The following is a 15,456-nucleotide window of genomic DNA, read 5'->3' as shown; positions in this document are numbered from 1 at the left end:
ATGTGGTAGTCTCCACCCAGAATGTGCAGCACTTCCATGCTAGCAAAACGCCAGTTGAAAAACGTTTTAAGAAAGGAGTTGAAGACTGTCGATACAATTTTGCTCCAGCTCAGTTAATTTGTTAATTTGTTTACGACGACAATAATACTTACTATTTTGGTTCCTTAGCTGTTTCACTAGTAATCTGCAACAGCTTACAGACTCTCTGGCTATATTGTAGCTATATATCATCGACATAAATTTGGAGTGAGAGACATCTATGGGCAATGACAAAACATGAACTGATTCTCTGGTTCTTTCAGTCAATCAAATAAAATTTAGAGTGTTATTGTTCCCTTGTTTTAGCTTGAACTGATTCGTCGCTTGTCAAGATGATGTGCTATCTGTAGCCTTACACCAGCATGGAAAGATACACATGGATTGGAGCAATTCCTTTCCTGCCCTGCCAAAAAGGAAAAGAAGCCGTGGGCTGTGCATTGCAAGCCATCAAGAATAAAGCAAGGCATTATCTTAGGTCCTGCTAAAGCTACCTATGCCTTACTTGGAAGAGCGATAGCATTCTCTTCTTTGCGTGTGAGTGTCTATTCTCTCTGTCGGTTGGGTCATTTTGTACCTTTAAATACCCCCATAGATAGATTTACAAAGCCAGCCGGCCTCTATAGTTCAACAAACAAGCAAGCTATTACTCGATCTAGAGCAAGGGCCAACTGGAGAAAAAGATCCTTCTCTCACATCTTCAATTGATTCAAGGTACATCTTCTTGTTTTCAACTCGATTAATTTTGCTGTTTATGCGTAGCAATTTTTTTTCCATAAATACACCTTTTGTTTTCTTAATTTGAAGTAGATTTTTGTATGCACGCATGACTCCATTTTTTTTTGTTTGTTTTCAAGCCACCTTTTTTCTGTAATTTTTTTTGGTAGTTTTTGGCAGTGAATCAATTGAGCCAGGAATGGAAGATGGGAGGGGGCTGAAAGAATATGAATAAATTTACATATCTATTAATTTGAACTCAGCTTTACGAGCACAAAGATCAAATGTCTCAATAATTTTTTCAACGCTAAATTTTTCTGCTATTTTCCTATCTATGTATAGCGAAGAAAGTCATCTCCTAACTTAGTGCGAAGACGGGTCTTGACCAGTTTCATAGCAGAAGAGGCTCATTAACAACCTGATGCAGCCAATAGTGATTCTTTTTAGATAACATGCAATACAATTCTAGTTATTTGAAACTAAATCATTCTTGCTTGCTTTATAACATCGATGGAAACGATAAGCCTTAGTCTAGCATCAGCAACTCGTTTCTTGCATTGCTTTACAATCACCTTATCACTATGAGTTATATTATTTTTCAGGCTTTCATAACCTTAAACTGTTAAATTATGATCTGAACTGGGACTAGTTCCCATATGTGTGAGGAAGCACATTCTTTTTCATTGTTGACCTTCTTCCACTTATCAAATCCTTTGACTGGAAATATGTCTGAACCACACGTACCAATTGGCTTCTTCGAAAAGAGAAAACAAGGCAAGCAATATGCACGATTTGTATGAGGTGAATATTCCAACCAGGAAAAATTTATGAACCAAGCACTCTGGAATCGACGACGGCTACCACCAGTTGCAGTAAATACATACTCATCCAAGATTGGTTGATAGGGCCCCTCAGATATATAAAAACGCCTAGCATCACCTTGATTGTCAGGAGGGAGTTCCCAGATTAAAAGTCGTCTACCTAGGTTTCGATCATACTCTGTGGTTATAATCGTTGCTTGTTCTGGCTCGGAAATACCATGGTCGATTTCAGCATCACCTCTAGCGGAGTTAGGATTGTTTTCTTCGCTTGCTTGCACATGGACGTCTCCTCTTCTCTGCTGGGCCTACCTATTCTTTATTTCTTTGACGTGATTGTCTGATTCACTTAATGGCTTGGGACCGGGCCTGTTGGCTGTTTTGGCATGTATCTACTCAAAGTTAGTGATCTCGCTCATCTTTTCCAAGGCACTACCGATTTGTTGGGGGGGGGGGTCTTGCCCCCGCTCTTCCCCCCTTCCCCCGGTCCCTGCTGTCAAGGACTAATTTTATGTGTTTCCGTTTTCAGTGAGTAAACCTTGCAGTGATGGCGGCGGTTCTGGATGCTTTGGCATCCTACGTGACCAACACACTCACCGAAATGGCCAAAGAAGAGGTGGCCATACTCATCGGGGTTTCGGGCGAGATCGAGAAACTAGGCGTCAAGTTGAGGGACCTCAAGCACTTCCTTGCTGATGCCGATAGGAGGAACATCACCGATGAAAGTGTGCGGGGCTGGGTGGACGAGCTGAAGCATGCCATGTACCTCACCACCGATATCCTCGACATGTGCCAGCTCAAAGCCATGGAGCAACGCCTATCCAAGGGCTCATGGTCGTGCTTTAACCCCTTGCTCTTCTGCATGCGAAATCCCCTCCACGCCCACGACATCGGCACCCGCATCAAGGCGCTCAACCAGAAGCTAGATGACATCTCCAAGAGGGGTGCTATTTTCAATTTCATCAAGTTGGAAGCCTACCGAAATAAGAAGACGACTCAATCTCTCGCCAATGATCGTAAAACAGATTCATTGATAGAGCGATCAGGTGTTGTTGGTGATAAGATCGTGGAGGATACAAGAGCACTTGTGGAGGTCCTTACGAAGGAGGTGGCTGGCGATAAGGGTGATCGGCTCATGGTGGTCGCCATTGTTGGTGTTGGCGGGATTGGGAAGAGCACCCTCGGCAAGAAGATCTTCAACGACAAGGCAATCGATGCAAAGTTTGCTAAGAAGATATGGCTAAGCATCACACGAGATTTTAATGATGTTGAGTTGTTGAGTACGGCCATTGTTGCCGCTGGCGGTGACCTGCCTGGTGGGGGTTTGGCTCGAGACAAGGCCCTACTTGTTGATGCTCTCAAGAATGCCATCGAGGACAAGAAGTTCTTTCTTGTACTCGATGACATGTGGGGTGTTGATGAATGGTTCAAGCTGTTGATGACTCCCTTTAGCTATGGTGGACCCGGTAGCAGAGTTCTCATCACCACAAGACATGAGACAGTGGGCCGAAGCATGAAAGTTGCGCACTACCACCGTGTTGACAAACTAGGTCCAGAAGATGCATGGTCATTGCTTAAGAGGCAGGTTGGTACTTCCTCAAATTAATTACAACACAATTGTTTTAGGATCACACTTAATGTAATACGAGTATTTATTTAGGTTCACATATGTCTACGAAGACAAACTCCTCACGCTTTAAGACAGGTTCACAAAGATGGTAAATGTTACATGTATTGAAATGCACTGATAAAAAATATGAGACCATTGAATTTCCTGATTATAAATGGAACCACAAAAAGACATCGACCGATCTATATGCACTCATGAATAATGTACTGCTTTAGAAATCCAATTATCGAATGATTCCACACTTAGGCTTGGGAATTAATGTAGACAGTGCAAGCCTTTTGTTAATTAGGAGTAGTTAATTTTCTTGGTGATCTAGGTATAATAAACTACACTCACTAGCCATGTTAACTCTATATGTTGAAACTACTTATAGGTTATCACATCGGACGGAAATGAAATCGAAGTTGACATGCTAAAAGATATTGGGCTGCAAATTATAGCAAAATGTGATGGTTTACCACTTGCTATAAAAGTGATGGGAGGACTCCTATGTAAGAAGGACAAAACACGACATGATTGGGAAGATGTTATGAATGATGATATATGGTCAGTATCTCAAATGCCAGAGGAGCTAAACTATGCAATATATCTTAGCTATGATGACTTGCCCCCATACTTAAAGCAATGCTTTCTGCACTTCTCTCTTATTCCTAAAGAGGCAATACTAAGTGTCAATCAAGTTGTGTACATGTGGATTGGTGAAGGATTAGTTCATGGAGACTCGCATAGTCTAGAAGAAGAAGGAAGAAAGTATTACATGGAACTAATATTGAGGAATCTTATCGAGCCAAATACAGAATACCCTCACGATTTTGTTTGTGGCATGCATGATGTCATTTACTCCTTTGCTAAATTTGTGGCTAGGGATGAAGCATTGGTAGTTGTCGGTGGAGATAGTGCTAAAAATAAACTTAGTTCCCACAGTTTTCTTAGGTTGTCTATAGAAACCAAAGGTGTTGAATCCGATGGATTTGAATTGAGGAATTTAGAGGAGCAAATTTCACTTAGGACACTAATATTACGTGGAAAATTAAAAATTCAGCCTGGTGAATCCCTGGTTACCTTCTCAATCCTAAGGACTCTGTTTGTAGAAACCGCAAATTTTGCTGCATTGATTGAATCTGTATGTCAACTCAAGCATCTGAGGTATTTGGCATTAAGAGGATGCACTGATATATCTAGACTGCCAGAGAACATCCACCAGATGAAATTCTTGCAATATTTTGACATTGATGGATGTAAAGGAATTGTGAAACTTCCTGATAGCATTGTTAAGCTACATGGATTGAGATTTCTAAACATTGGGACTGCACAAGTAAATAATATTCCTAGAGGTTATGGTGCGCTGACAAATTTGAGGTCACAATGGGGTTTTCCAGCTTATATGGATGGGGATTGGTGCAGTTTGGAAGAGTTGGGGCCTCTTTATCTGCTCAAGGAGCTTGGAATAGAACATCTAGAGAGTGTATCTGCTACCTCGTCTGTAGCAAATGTTAGATTAAGTGCAAAGCCAGACCTTACTACACTTCACTTAAATTGTCGCAGCAAACTAGGAGATAATGGGTTGCTCAATGTAGACGTCTCTGAGGAGGAAGAGCAAAGAATTGAGGTGGTCTTTAATGTGCTATGCCCTCTGCCCTGCTTAGAATTCCTTTCCATCCAGGGATATTTTGGGCGTCATCTCCCAAGATGGATGATGTGGACAACAACAATGCCACTTCAGAACTTGAGGACTCTATTAATGACAGACCTGGCTTGCTGCATCCAACTTCCTGATGGACTATGTCGGCTCCCATTTTTGGAGTACCTATCGGTGAATTGTGCTCCAGCGATCAAGCGTGTTGGGCCTGAATTTGTTCAGCCCTACAGTGACCATCACCATGCTTCAGCCCAGGCGCCGCCTGCGTTTCCAAGGCTTCATGAGATGCTCTTAGATGGAATGGTGGAATGGGAGGAGTGGGAGTGGGATGTGGAAGTGCAAGCTATGTCGGCCTTGGAGGTACTTTTAATCGAAAGTTGCAAATTGAAGTGTATCGCTCCTGGTCTTTCCTTGCATGCAAGGTCTTTGAAAAAATTAACCATAGGGAGTGTTAAGGGTCTCCAGTCTCTTGAAAACTTTGTTTCAGTGGTTGAGCTCGACCTGTATGATATCCCCTGCCTAACTAGGATATCGAAATTTCCCAAACTGCAAAAGCTTGAGATCGACGGATGTCCAAAGCTTGAGTCGCTGCAGGAGATGACTGCCCTCCGGAGGCTTGTGCTGGAAATTTACAACGTCGAGGAACAACTTCCGTTGTATCTGCAGACATTAAATCCCAGTCGTTTGGTGCTAAAGTGCAGTCCAGAGGTACTCGCTGCCATGGCTTTGGGGGAATCTGACACAGAGTGGGACAAGTTCAGCCATATCCAACATGTTGAGGCTTATGCAGATGATGGGAAGATAGAGAAGAAATGGAACCTATTTTACACAAGGGAGCCCTACAACATGGAGACAAACATCGATCCAGAGGTAATATATGTAGTTAATTCGCTGCCCTTTTCTAGTACGAAGTATATATGATTAGTCCGTACATTCCTTAATACCCCGCTATCGATTCCATTCCTTCTTAGCAGTTCATATATATGCTAGAGCATGAATATTTAGTCCCTATTGTTTCGTTCTGCTTGACACAGGACTGGTTTGAGTTTAGTGAAGCGTCATCGCGGGGTGACGATGAGGATGATGTAAACAACCACCAAGATGAAAATGAAGAGAACCGCATGGGCGCCCGTGAAACGGTAATAGATATTCCTCTTTTGTCGCTGTTTTTCTAGACATACACAGCTAATATGTTCCATTCAGTTATGTTTGTTGATTCCATTTAGGCCTTTCTTAGTGGGTGTTTCTTGCGGTATCCTATGTACTTTGCTGATGTGGCAAGTTATTTAAAAAAAGATGGCTGTATCATAGTAGCTATTACTCCCTCCGTTAGTGACTATAAGTCCTATGAGCTTTTTAAAATTGTTAGGCATTATAAGGGCTCCTCATTTATTGCTCTCTTTTCCTAATAATGCATGTTCTTATTTTTTTCTCTAAGGCCGCGCTATCCTACTTACTTTGCTGATGTGGCATGTGATTTAAAAAAAAAGAGAGATGGTTGTATCATCGTAGCTAGTACTCCTCCGTTAGTGATTATAAGTCCCATCAGCTTTTTAAAATTGTTAGGCATTATAAGGACTCGTCATTTTATTGCTCCCTTTCCTTAATGCATGTTCTTCTTTTTCCTTTCTTGTCCTGTCCATGCAAAATTATTGGTGCACGCAGTAATTGATGAGAGAGGTTATGAACTTTCTTAGTCTTAGAGCAAGTACAATAGAGTCCAGTCAGCTGACTATAAGACATTAAATAATATATTTTGAATGACTTGGAGGAGAGAGAATGGGAGAGAGAAGGGAGGTGGGCTCTTATAGCCAGCAGTTGGTTATATTATTGGAATTGCTCTTAGCGAATTGGTTATGAACTTTCTAAGACTAGTCACAAACTCACAATAGAAAGTATCATATAGCAGTATCATGCATAAGTTACTACCTCTATAATGCATGGTATCATGTAGTAGTATCATAATCACATTATATTTATTGAATTTGTAAAATCTCAGTGCAAATTTGTGTACAAGATTTTTTTTTTAGTTTACATGATATGATACGATATCTACCTATGGTACCTTTATGATCTCTCCTCATTAATTATAGTGACACATTAGCTTATTTCCAGGTATGCATGATACTCCCTCCTTTTCAAGTTAGGATGCCTATATTTTTTATTCAGACTTAAACCTTTTAAAGTTTGAGCACCTATATACAAAATAAATATTAATATCTACAATTTTAAATGTACATGATATAAAAATATATTTGATAATAGTTATAAAAATATTAATTTAGGATTATAAATGTTGACACTTTTTCTATATAGTGGGTTAAACTTTATGAAGTTTTACTTTATCCAAATATTTTAGCCATCCTATTTTGGGAAAGAGGAAGTGCCTATGATAGCCCTATTTTGGGTAATTTAACAGAAGGACTAGTAGTAAAATACAACCCTTACACGTGGTTAGAGGAAAAAATATTGGCTAGTTTAATCATACATACATTAGTGTAAAATTATTAGATGCAACCTTGGTACTATGAAAACATGCTAAGAAACTCCCCATCGTAGAGATCCACTGTTAATGCTAGAGCATTAATTTATATGCTTTTCCTACTGTCTTGTTTTTCTACCAGGGACGAAAAGATGAAGTTGTACCCTCCAGTTCGGCTGGGCTTTCCCGATCAAGTGATAAAGATGAGGAGGTTCTAAAAAACAACCAAGACAAGAGACAAGGAACTCGAGAGGAGGAATGAGGACTAGAGGATTATGGAGGTCCGTAGGAATACAACCAAAGTTCCGTGCCAATCACCGTAAAAGAGCTCCCGTAGGAAAGGATGATTGATGCTCCCTCCGTTCCATAAATAAAGCATTCTCTTTTTTCGTGTGTTTTCTTCAACTGAGAATTATCTAAAATATATAAATATTGTTAGCATAAAATTATTATCATTATAAAATGTTTTTAATACTAATTTAATGTTATTAATTACGTACAATATATTTAGAATTTTGTTGCTTATTTTTTTTTGGTCAAAGTCCGTCTTGAAATGCGGGTGCACTTTTTCATTAAAACTGAGGTAGTATTAGTGATAAATTTAATGTTGGTGGGATTTAGACTACTCATAGTGAAAATAATATAGGTAGTAATTTCCCACACCCCCAACACATTTTGGTCACATGGCATGAAAAAAAATGAAAAAAAATGAGATGGTAACTAGCTATATTACCATAACATCACGCACGCAAAACCCGACGAATCTACAACATAATAAATAGGTGAGTACTATATATCTGAGTCTGATCGCTATTAAAAAAATTATGTACCAATTCTTTTGGGGCAAGCGTGGCTTTTTGTGTTTCGAAACTTCTATGCTTCCTAAGTCTCATATAGATTGACACTCACGAATTCTTTTTTTTTCTCGAAAAATCATGGTTCAAATTAGTATCATACATGTGATACTACATGGTTTTACTTCCGAAAATCCATGCTTCCTAAGTTTCTTTTGTGAGAGGAACATAGTTTTGATTCCGAGAATCCATGCTTCACATGTCTATTATATGCAGGAGATGATTGTAGGCCGTCAACGAGCCCCCACTATTCTTCGTCAACACCATCATCATTCTTCGCGGACGTTGCTATGATCTCGTCGACGCCCCTTCTCGAAAATAGTGATCTACACACCAGTGCCATGTTCAAGCATGTGTTGTCCTAGCGGGTGTGCTTCTATAGTCTTAGGGGCATGTAGCGCTACTTACTGTTGCCCCATTATTGTATATGGGAGCAAATTCTGATATTAGTACGTGCAAATACTATTTCCTCTAGATGAAAATTCAATCCTCTTTCTAGAAAGATATATTGTTTCATTTGAAGCAAACACTACTTTTTGGCAAACAATATTGATGGAAATAAATATTTGTTAGTATATTGGAAGCAAACACACGTATTTGTTTCACTGGAAGAAAAAATGAAACATTTTTTTGGTTATTCGAAGGACATTCCAAATCTGGAAATAAACTAAACTGAAGCAATAAAAATGAGAAAGATCGTTGATTCACAGGGAAGAAAACCTTGTTATCCGATTGCAGCGAAATATTTTGGTAAATACTACTCCCTCCGTTCCTTTCTATAGTGCCTATTGTATTTTGGCACGGAAATTAGCGCAAGCAATTTTTTGACACAAAACCCCCTAGCGATCTTAGAAACAAAATAGGAAACTGAAATCAGATCTCAGAAAATAATCTTGTTTCCATAACCGATCGCGCAATGTACTCCCTCTCTCATGCTATCTTTCCATAATCAGATTGGTTTCCACATTTTCTGGACGGGAACAGATTGGTTTCCTGATTTACTGGACAGGAACAGATTTGTTTCCAGATTTTCTGGATGGAACATATCGGTGGAAGGGGTTCTTTGCAAAAAAAACATAGCTTTACTCTTATATTCCAAAACAAAAGCGAAAAAACAATAGGCATTATAGAAAGGAACGGAGGGAGTAGTATATATCATGTGTGTTCCCCCTACTAGGAATATGTCTTCTTCCTTTCCTTTTAACCACCGATCTCAATCATAACATGCGCTTGGAAGACTCGCATAATACCACTTGATTTTGTTAAACTCTTAATGAGAGCTGTTCTAGCTCAGGCGCCTAAAGAACTGGAAAAGACGAAAGCATTTCTTATCCTCCTCTGTACAAACAAATTGCTAGGCTTCATAATTAGTACTACATGGAGTCATCTTCTCTTTTTTAATAGATGGCCCCATTTTACTGATCTCACAGTGAGCCACGTCACCTCAATTTTTCCTATTGGCTCATCCATCCCCGCAAGAACATCTGCTTAGATCATGCATCCGTGCTTTTTGTCGCTACAATTCCACGGAAACGAAAAGACTGAGCATGCTTAGTGAGTCAGGCGACCTTTCCCTTCCCAGTTTCTTCCATATAGCTCCACAAAAAAGAAACGGTAGAGCATGATTAGGGCAGCCGAGCGGCCGCCTCTTAATTGTTTTCCTATATATGACCTCCAGGTAATTGTGTAGGCTTCGAGGAGTCGAGGCATGACCAGGCGACCAACGAATCCAATTCCCACGACATAGTCGATGAGCTCTCTACTTTATTGGTGTTTGGAGGAGTCCGCAACTGACTTCCTTTCTGACATTCGACTCTTTGCAGGACTACGACATGGTTTGCGCTTTGCAGGCGATTTTTGCAGATTTGACTTACCTCGTCGGTGGTTCCATGCTCTGCAGTGTGTTTGACATATTTGGGTTTCGTTTACAGGTTAGAACACATAAGGAGTCAGTCACTTGCTTGCATGGCTCTTCAGATTATGTTGGTTAGTTCGTTCTAAGTCAAGCTTTCTACGCCTTCAGGTAAAAAAAGCTTTCTAAGACTTTCTTCAAATTCTTCTCTTCTGCTGAAGCTTCTGTCTACTAATATTTTCTGAAGTGATTTGACAAGCATGTGTAAGGTAGCCATGCTAAAAAAATTATCAGCAAAATACCAGCTTCCGTCCAATCTGTTGGTAAGTGTGGCATTTTTCTCTTCCCGTATCTCATGGATACTTCATTGTACTAAGAAAGAAAGGGCACACTGCTGCATGAGGAAGAACGTGAGACAGACCGATACAGCCAGCAGGTACTTTTGCGTATTATTATTCTACGTTCAAGAGAATGGTTGTCAATGAATAGTTATATAGAATATCTTTCTCGAAAAAAAAGTTATATAGAATATTTGTAGCATCATATATTTGTTCCTTTTGATGTACTAAAATTATTTCTACACACACAAATACTAGGTGCAACTTAGTTTTTTTTCATGGTATGTCACACCTACTCCTATTCCAACTGATATTTTTATTTTACCAAGTTAAATATTGTATCTGACCGGATTAAAATAATTTTACACTGTTACAGGAGAGTTTCAAACAATAAAAGAAGACAAGAGCGGGAAATGCACTTTGGCTCATAGGAGCATTTGCTCTCATTATGTGAATCCATATTTTAAAGTGTCAAAAAATTCTAAACTAAATTTTTACATGTACATCTAAACATTTTATGTTGGTACACAAATTTTCAAAAAAATAAAAAAAATTATGTGGCTCCTGTAAAAAAGACAAATTTTGATGTTGTAACACGACTACATACAGCATATTTTTTTGTCTTTTTTGTACACACCACACAAAATGTTGTTTTTCCACGAAAACTTGTGTACGAACATAGAATGTCACGATGCATACCAAAAATTTTATGTCAATTTTTTTTAACATTTTTAAAATTAATTTTTAATTATTTTATATAATGGGAGTATTTGCTCCTATGAGCCAAAATGCCACCTCCGACAAGAGCTTGCTTCCAAAATTACATTCTGAAGATCCCCCAAATCTTAGGGAGCTCAAATGCATCTTCTGGACTCTAAAGGATGATCATATGCTGGTTCTGAACCTGCTACATGAAAATGTGTTATTTCTTGGCAGAATTCAAGCTGGTGGTTCACTCTTCTGCCATGTATCATAAAAGGAACATATTGGTCTCATGATTAGTAATACTTTATTAAGTTTTTGTAATCTTTGGCTCATTTGTGTACTTTCTGTTGAAATATGAAAATTCCTTCTTCTTATTTGGCTAATTTCTATTTAAGACTTAATCATTTTTTGGATTACAGTTGTTTAGTAGATATTCCGCCTATTATAGTATATAGTGTATGCAGTAAATCAACTTTGAACTTCAAATGGAAAATGAGGTGCAAGTTTTCTGAGAGACGTTGCACTTAGCGGCCAAGTTGGAATTACTTCTTTTTCATGGTAAGAAGATTCTGAGAGTTGTGTTAGGCTCACCTCATGAACAACTTTTTGTACACCCAATTATGCTATATATATTGTATTCTGAGGTGATTCTTCATATATTCTAATTATATTATGAAAAAAATTATTCCTAAAATTTCCACAGCAACGCGTGGGGTAACATCTAGTTGACCAAATGACTCATCCCTCTGCGTCCCAATCCATCCCATTTGCCATTCCATTTTCTCAGAAACAAGGTGTTCAGAAATCCCAAACTTGTGAACATTAATAGTCAGCACAAAATACAAGTGGAAGCCGCTGGCAGTGCTTGCACGAGATAACACATAAAACACCCAAAACTGCTTATTCCACAAACAGATCTAGAATGAAGAAATGGCAAAAAAATAAACAAGAAAAAACAAACACAAATGCTTCAAGATCACAATGTCATGTGGCTCTGACATCTACAAGTAGCAGTGAGGAGAAAAATAATAGACAAGAAACTAACATGGATGTACATTTGTTCAAGGACGTTACGTCGCAAGTTTGGCTATATCTCGTCCCTTATCCACTCCAATAATTGTACACATAATCCTGCAAATAAAAAAGTTAAAGGAGACCAAAGGTTTATTTTATGCCTTAATCGTCTAGGAACCGAAAAATTACACCCTAATATTCCAATCATGATATTAAGCTGACAATAGACAAACTGGAAAATAGGTACTAGACAAACTGAAAATAAACTGACAATAGACAAACTGAAAAATAGGTAAATGTACCTATTTTTCAGTTTGTCTATTGTCAGCTTAATATCGCCTCAGCGCTTCCACCGGAGCGGTGACGAGGAGGGGGTGGTGCGCCGCCGGGCGGTTACTCGGGCGCACGGTGGAGTTCTAGGTTTGCTCGATCCGATCTGGGCCTTGGGCCAAGATATGGGCCGGTTGGGCCTAGTCAGGTGTGTGTTGTTCCTGGAGTTGGTTCGCCGCGTCGACGGTCCGTGCTGGGCTGCCCTCTCCCTATCTTCCGCTCTGGTTGGTAGTTGACTGGCGGCGAGGGGGCTGTTGGTCTTGCGAATAATGGTGGCGGTCCTCAGATTCTTCTCACACCAAGTTGAAGATCCGTCGGATGCATGTTTCCATCAGTCTGGCTGGATTGTCATTTTCTGGAAGGCTCTGCCGGCGAAATTCATTGTGCGAATCATGCCTGAAGATTGCTGGATCTGGTAGGTTTCGGTCGTGCGCACCCATGTTTTTATCTGACCGTTTGGTTTCAGAGAGAGCGCTTCGAAACTCTGCTGGCTGTTAATATCATGGAGCATGTTTTCGTTTCATGGTGCTAGCAGAGAATGTCATGAAAACCGAGATATGTGGACTAGCTATGGTGGTCGGGTCTTGGTGATGATGCGGAATTGGCTTGGTGTTTCGTGACTTGAAATAGCGACATGTAAGTGGGGCTACTGCATAGGTGAAATTCAGAATTTTATCTTTCAGGGTGAAAATCCAAGGTCTGGCCGTAATTGGTTGTGCATGACGATGTTCTTGTTGAAGGCATTGTTTTGAGAGCGATGACTGTCTTCAGGGTGAAAACCTAAGATCTATGATCGGGCAACGACAGCGTTTGTGCAATGTTTCCTTCTTAGAGATGTCGCTTATGGAGAAGCTGGTCTTCTGGTGACATAGGCATCCCGGATGGGCCTGCCGAATAAGGTACCCGAGGATGGCTGAAGGCCCACGACCCGAAGTCTATGAAGCCTGGAAGCCCAATAACCATCGATATGGAAAATAGAGATAGATTAGGAATAAAGTCTTGTATCAATACGGGAAGGACTCAAATAGTCTCCCGGATTTTGTAACTTGTACGATACGGAAGCCTCGGCTCCACCTCCTATATAAAGGGGAGCCGAGGGAGAAAGAAAGGATCGAACCATTGTTAACACAAACCCTAGTTTTTCATAGTCGAGCACCTTTTTTGGCTGAACCTTCGAGATCTACTTGCCCTCTACTTTCTACGAAAATCCAAGTCTACAATCTGTAGGCATTGACAAGCTAATCCCTTGTCAATTGGCGCCATCTGTGAGAATTAGATGCGTCAAGGAGGTGATCTCGATGGCATCGTCAACATCGTCAACAACAAGCAACGTGATGGACAGAGGTAAACAGGCCAAACCTGATCTCGTCGATTTTGTTTCTCACCCTCCCGCCCGTTTGCATGCATATGCCGATCTGGAGGAGTCGATGGAGATGACGTTCAGGAGTTTCCACTTTCGCGTCGGGAAAGAAGGATCGCATCGCCTGGCACCGATTTTTTCGGAACTGTTAGCGCGGATTCCGATTTCTCGGGATCATCATCATCATCATCAATCGAGTCAAGCGATGAGGAGGCTTCACCGCCAAGTTTTATCTAGCCCGCCGCCGGCGGAGAACTCGCCGATCTGCTCAGCGGCATGTCTTTCGGGTCGTTCACGGACTCCGATCTGAGCAGCGACTCGGAAAGCATCGACAACTTCGACTTCATCGACATATCTACTTCTATTCGGGAGGTCTTCGCCGATCGATACGATGGTGTCACCGATCCTGAAAATAAAAACACAGCTGCAAAATACCACCAAGTCTACGTAATCGGGGAATCAAGCCGACCAGAGGATGAAGCGTCGGAAGATTTTGATGAATTGGGCAACCCGTACATCGACCCTGCAGATCTCACGCACGGAACATGACCCAAATACGTCGGCCCCACGGCGTGAGAGAAGGTGCAGATGTCGCAAGCAGCTTGGAACAAAGCTCAGAGGGCTATGGTTGGCACAGAGCTGATGACCACCACGGTTACACCAGAAGTATTGCAAGCATACCAATATAAACTCGCCCGCACCGGATGAGAGTTAGAGAAAGAGAGAAGAATAGTTGAAGCAAGGAAAGCCGCAGCTTCTGCGTCAAGCGCACATAGGGCAGAACTGAGTCGACAATCAGGAACATCGGGAAACAACCATAGAGACGGCCATGCAAGAACAAGATCTCGGTTAGCAAATGTGCCTGAGCACGAAAGAGAGAATCTGATTCAGAACCTCGACATGTCTTTTATGTCAATAGACACGAGGGGACACATCATCCCAAAAACGCTGGAAGTAGGATATATGGCGACACATGCTTTCATGTTAGCATTCAAGCCACCGGCGGGAGATCCCAGGGAAGCGTTGTATAACATGGCCATGGCAGGAGTTGGAATCATGGGGACAACATGTAATATCCCAGGTTTAGAGACGATCGAGGGGTAGAATTTAGAAAGGGATGTGCATTGCATCGTAAAATCTGGGGAAATTTTGCGCTTTTAAAGAAAAACTGCATCTTAGGGGGGACAAGTTTCTCTCTCGACACCTTACAGGGTTAGGGTTTCGAGAGTGCGATAAACTTGGACCTCAATTAACTTAATTAGGGTTTTCGATAAGAGAGGGGAACATATGCCATCTCAATTTAAGTTGCATGATTGAATTACAATATTATGTGTTTGAATTTCAAAATTCAAACATTAAACAAGAATATTATAATCCAATTATGGATAATTCAATCAACAATTAAATAAATAAGATATTGGAACAATAGAAATTATAATTTAAGCTCATTAGATAAAACCTTGAGCTTTATTGATAATCACACAAGATACATTGTCATTTACATTATCCAAACTGAATTATGAATATTACAACTCATTACAGGAATTAAATGGAAAATAGAAAAGGAAAAGTACAAGTAAAAGTAAATTGCTAAACTAGACAAGTAAGTCTTCATGATTTGCTTGAACACCACTTGATTGATCTTCTTGATCATTTTCCCAAAACCTACATAAGCAAACAA

The 15,456-nt window shown here is 40.3% G+C and overlaps 1 protein-coding gene across 1 annotated transcript; it reads left to right on the top strand.

Annotated features, from left to right (window-relative positions):
* The first annotated feature begins 657 nt into the window (after window positions 1-657).
* On the top strand, window positions 658-10,217 carry LOC124647813 (disease resistance protein RGA2-like). Its single transcript, XM_047187683.1, has 6 exons — window positions 658-750; window positions 2,101-3,156; window positions 3,575-5,710; window positions 5,875-5,979; window positions 10,000-10,107; window positions 10,200-10,217. Exons 2-6 carry the CDS (start codon window positions 2,119-2,121, stop codon window positions 10,215-10,217), a joined length of 3,405 nt encoding a protein of 1,134 aa, XP_047043639.1. The 5' UTR covers window positions 658-750; window positions 2,101-2,118.
* Window positions 10,218-15,456: the final 5,239 nt, after the last annotated feature.

Source organism: Lolium rigidum, chromosome 4 (genome assembly GCF_022539505.1).
Source record: "Lolium rigidum isolate FL_2022 chromosome 4, APGP_CSIRO_Lrig_0.1, whole genome shotgun sequence".
Lineage (NCBI taxonomy): Eukaryota > Viridiplantae > Streptophyta > Magnoliopsida > Poales > Poaceae > Lolium > Lolium rigidum.
This window is presented reverse-complemented; position numbering and strand designations above follow the sequence as displayed.

What these genes read in the sequence shown, in the direction of transcription:
- LOC124647813 (XM_047187683.1), top strand. Translation starts at nt 2,119, where the DNA reads ATGGCGGCGGTTCTGGATGCTTTGGCATCCTACGTGACCAACACACTC. An exon ending in AGACAAACATCGATCCAGAG is followed by an intron (nt 5,711 to 5,874) that starts GTAATATATGTA and finishes TGCTTGACACAG; the next exon opens with GACTGGTTTGAGTTTAGTGA. An exon ending in GCATGGGCGCCCGTGAAACG is followed by an intron (nt 5,980 to 9,999) that starts GTAATAGATATT and finishes GACTCTTTGCAG; the next exon opens with GACTACGACATGGTTTGCGC.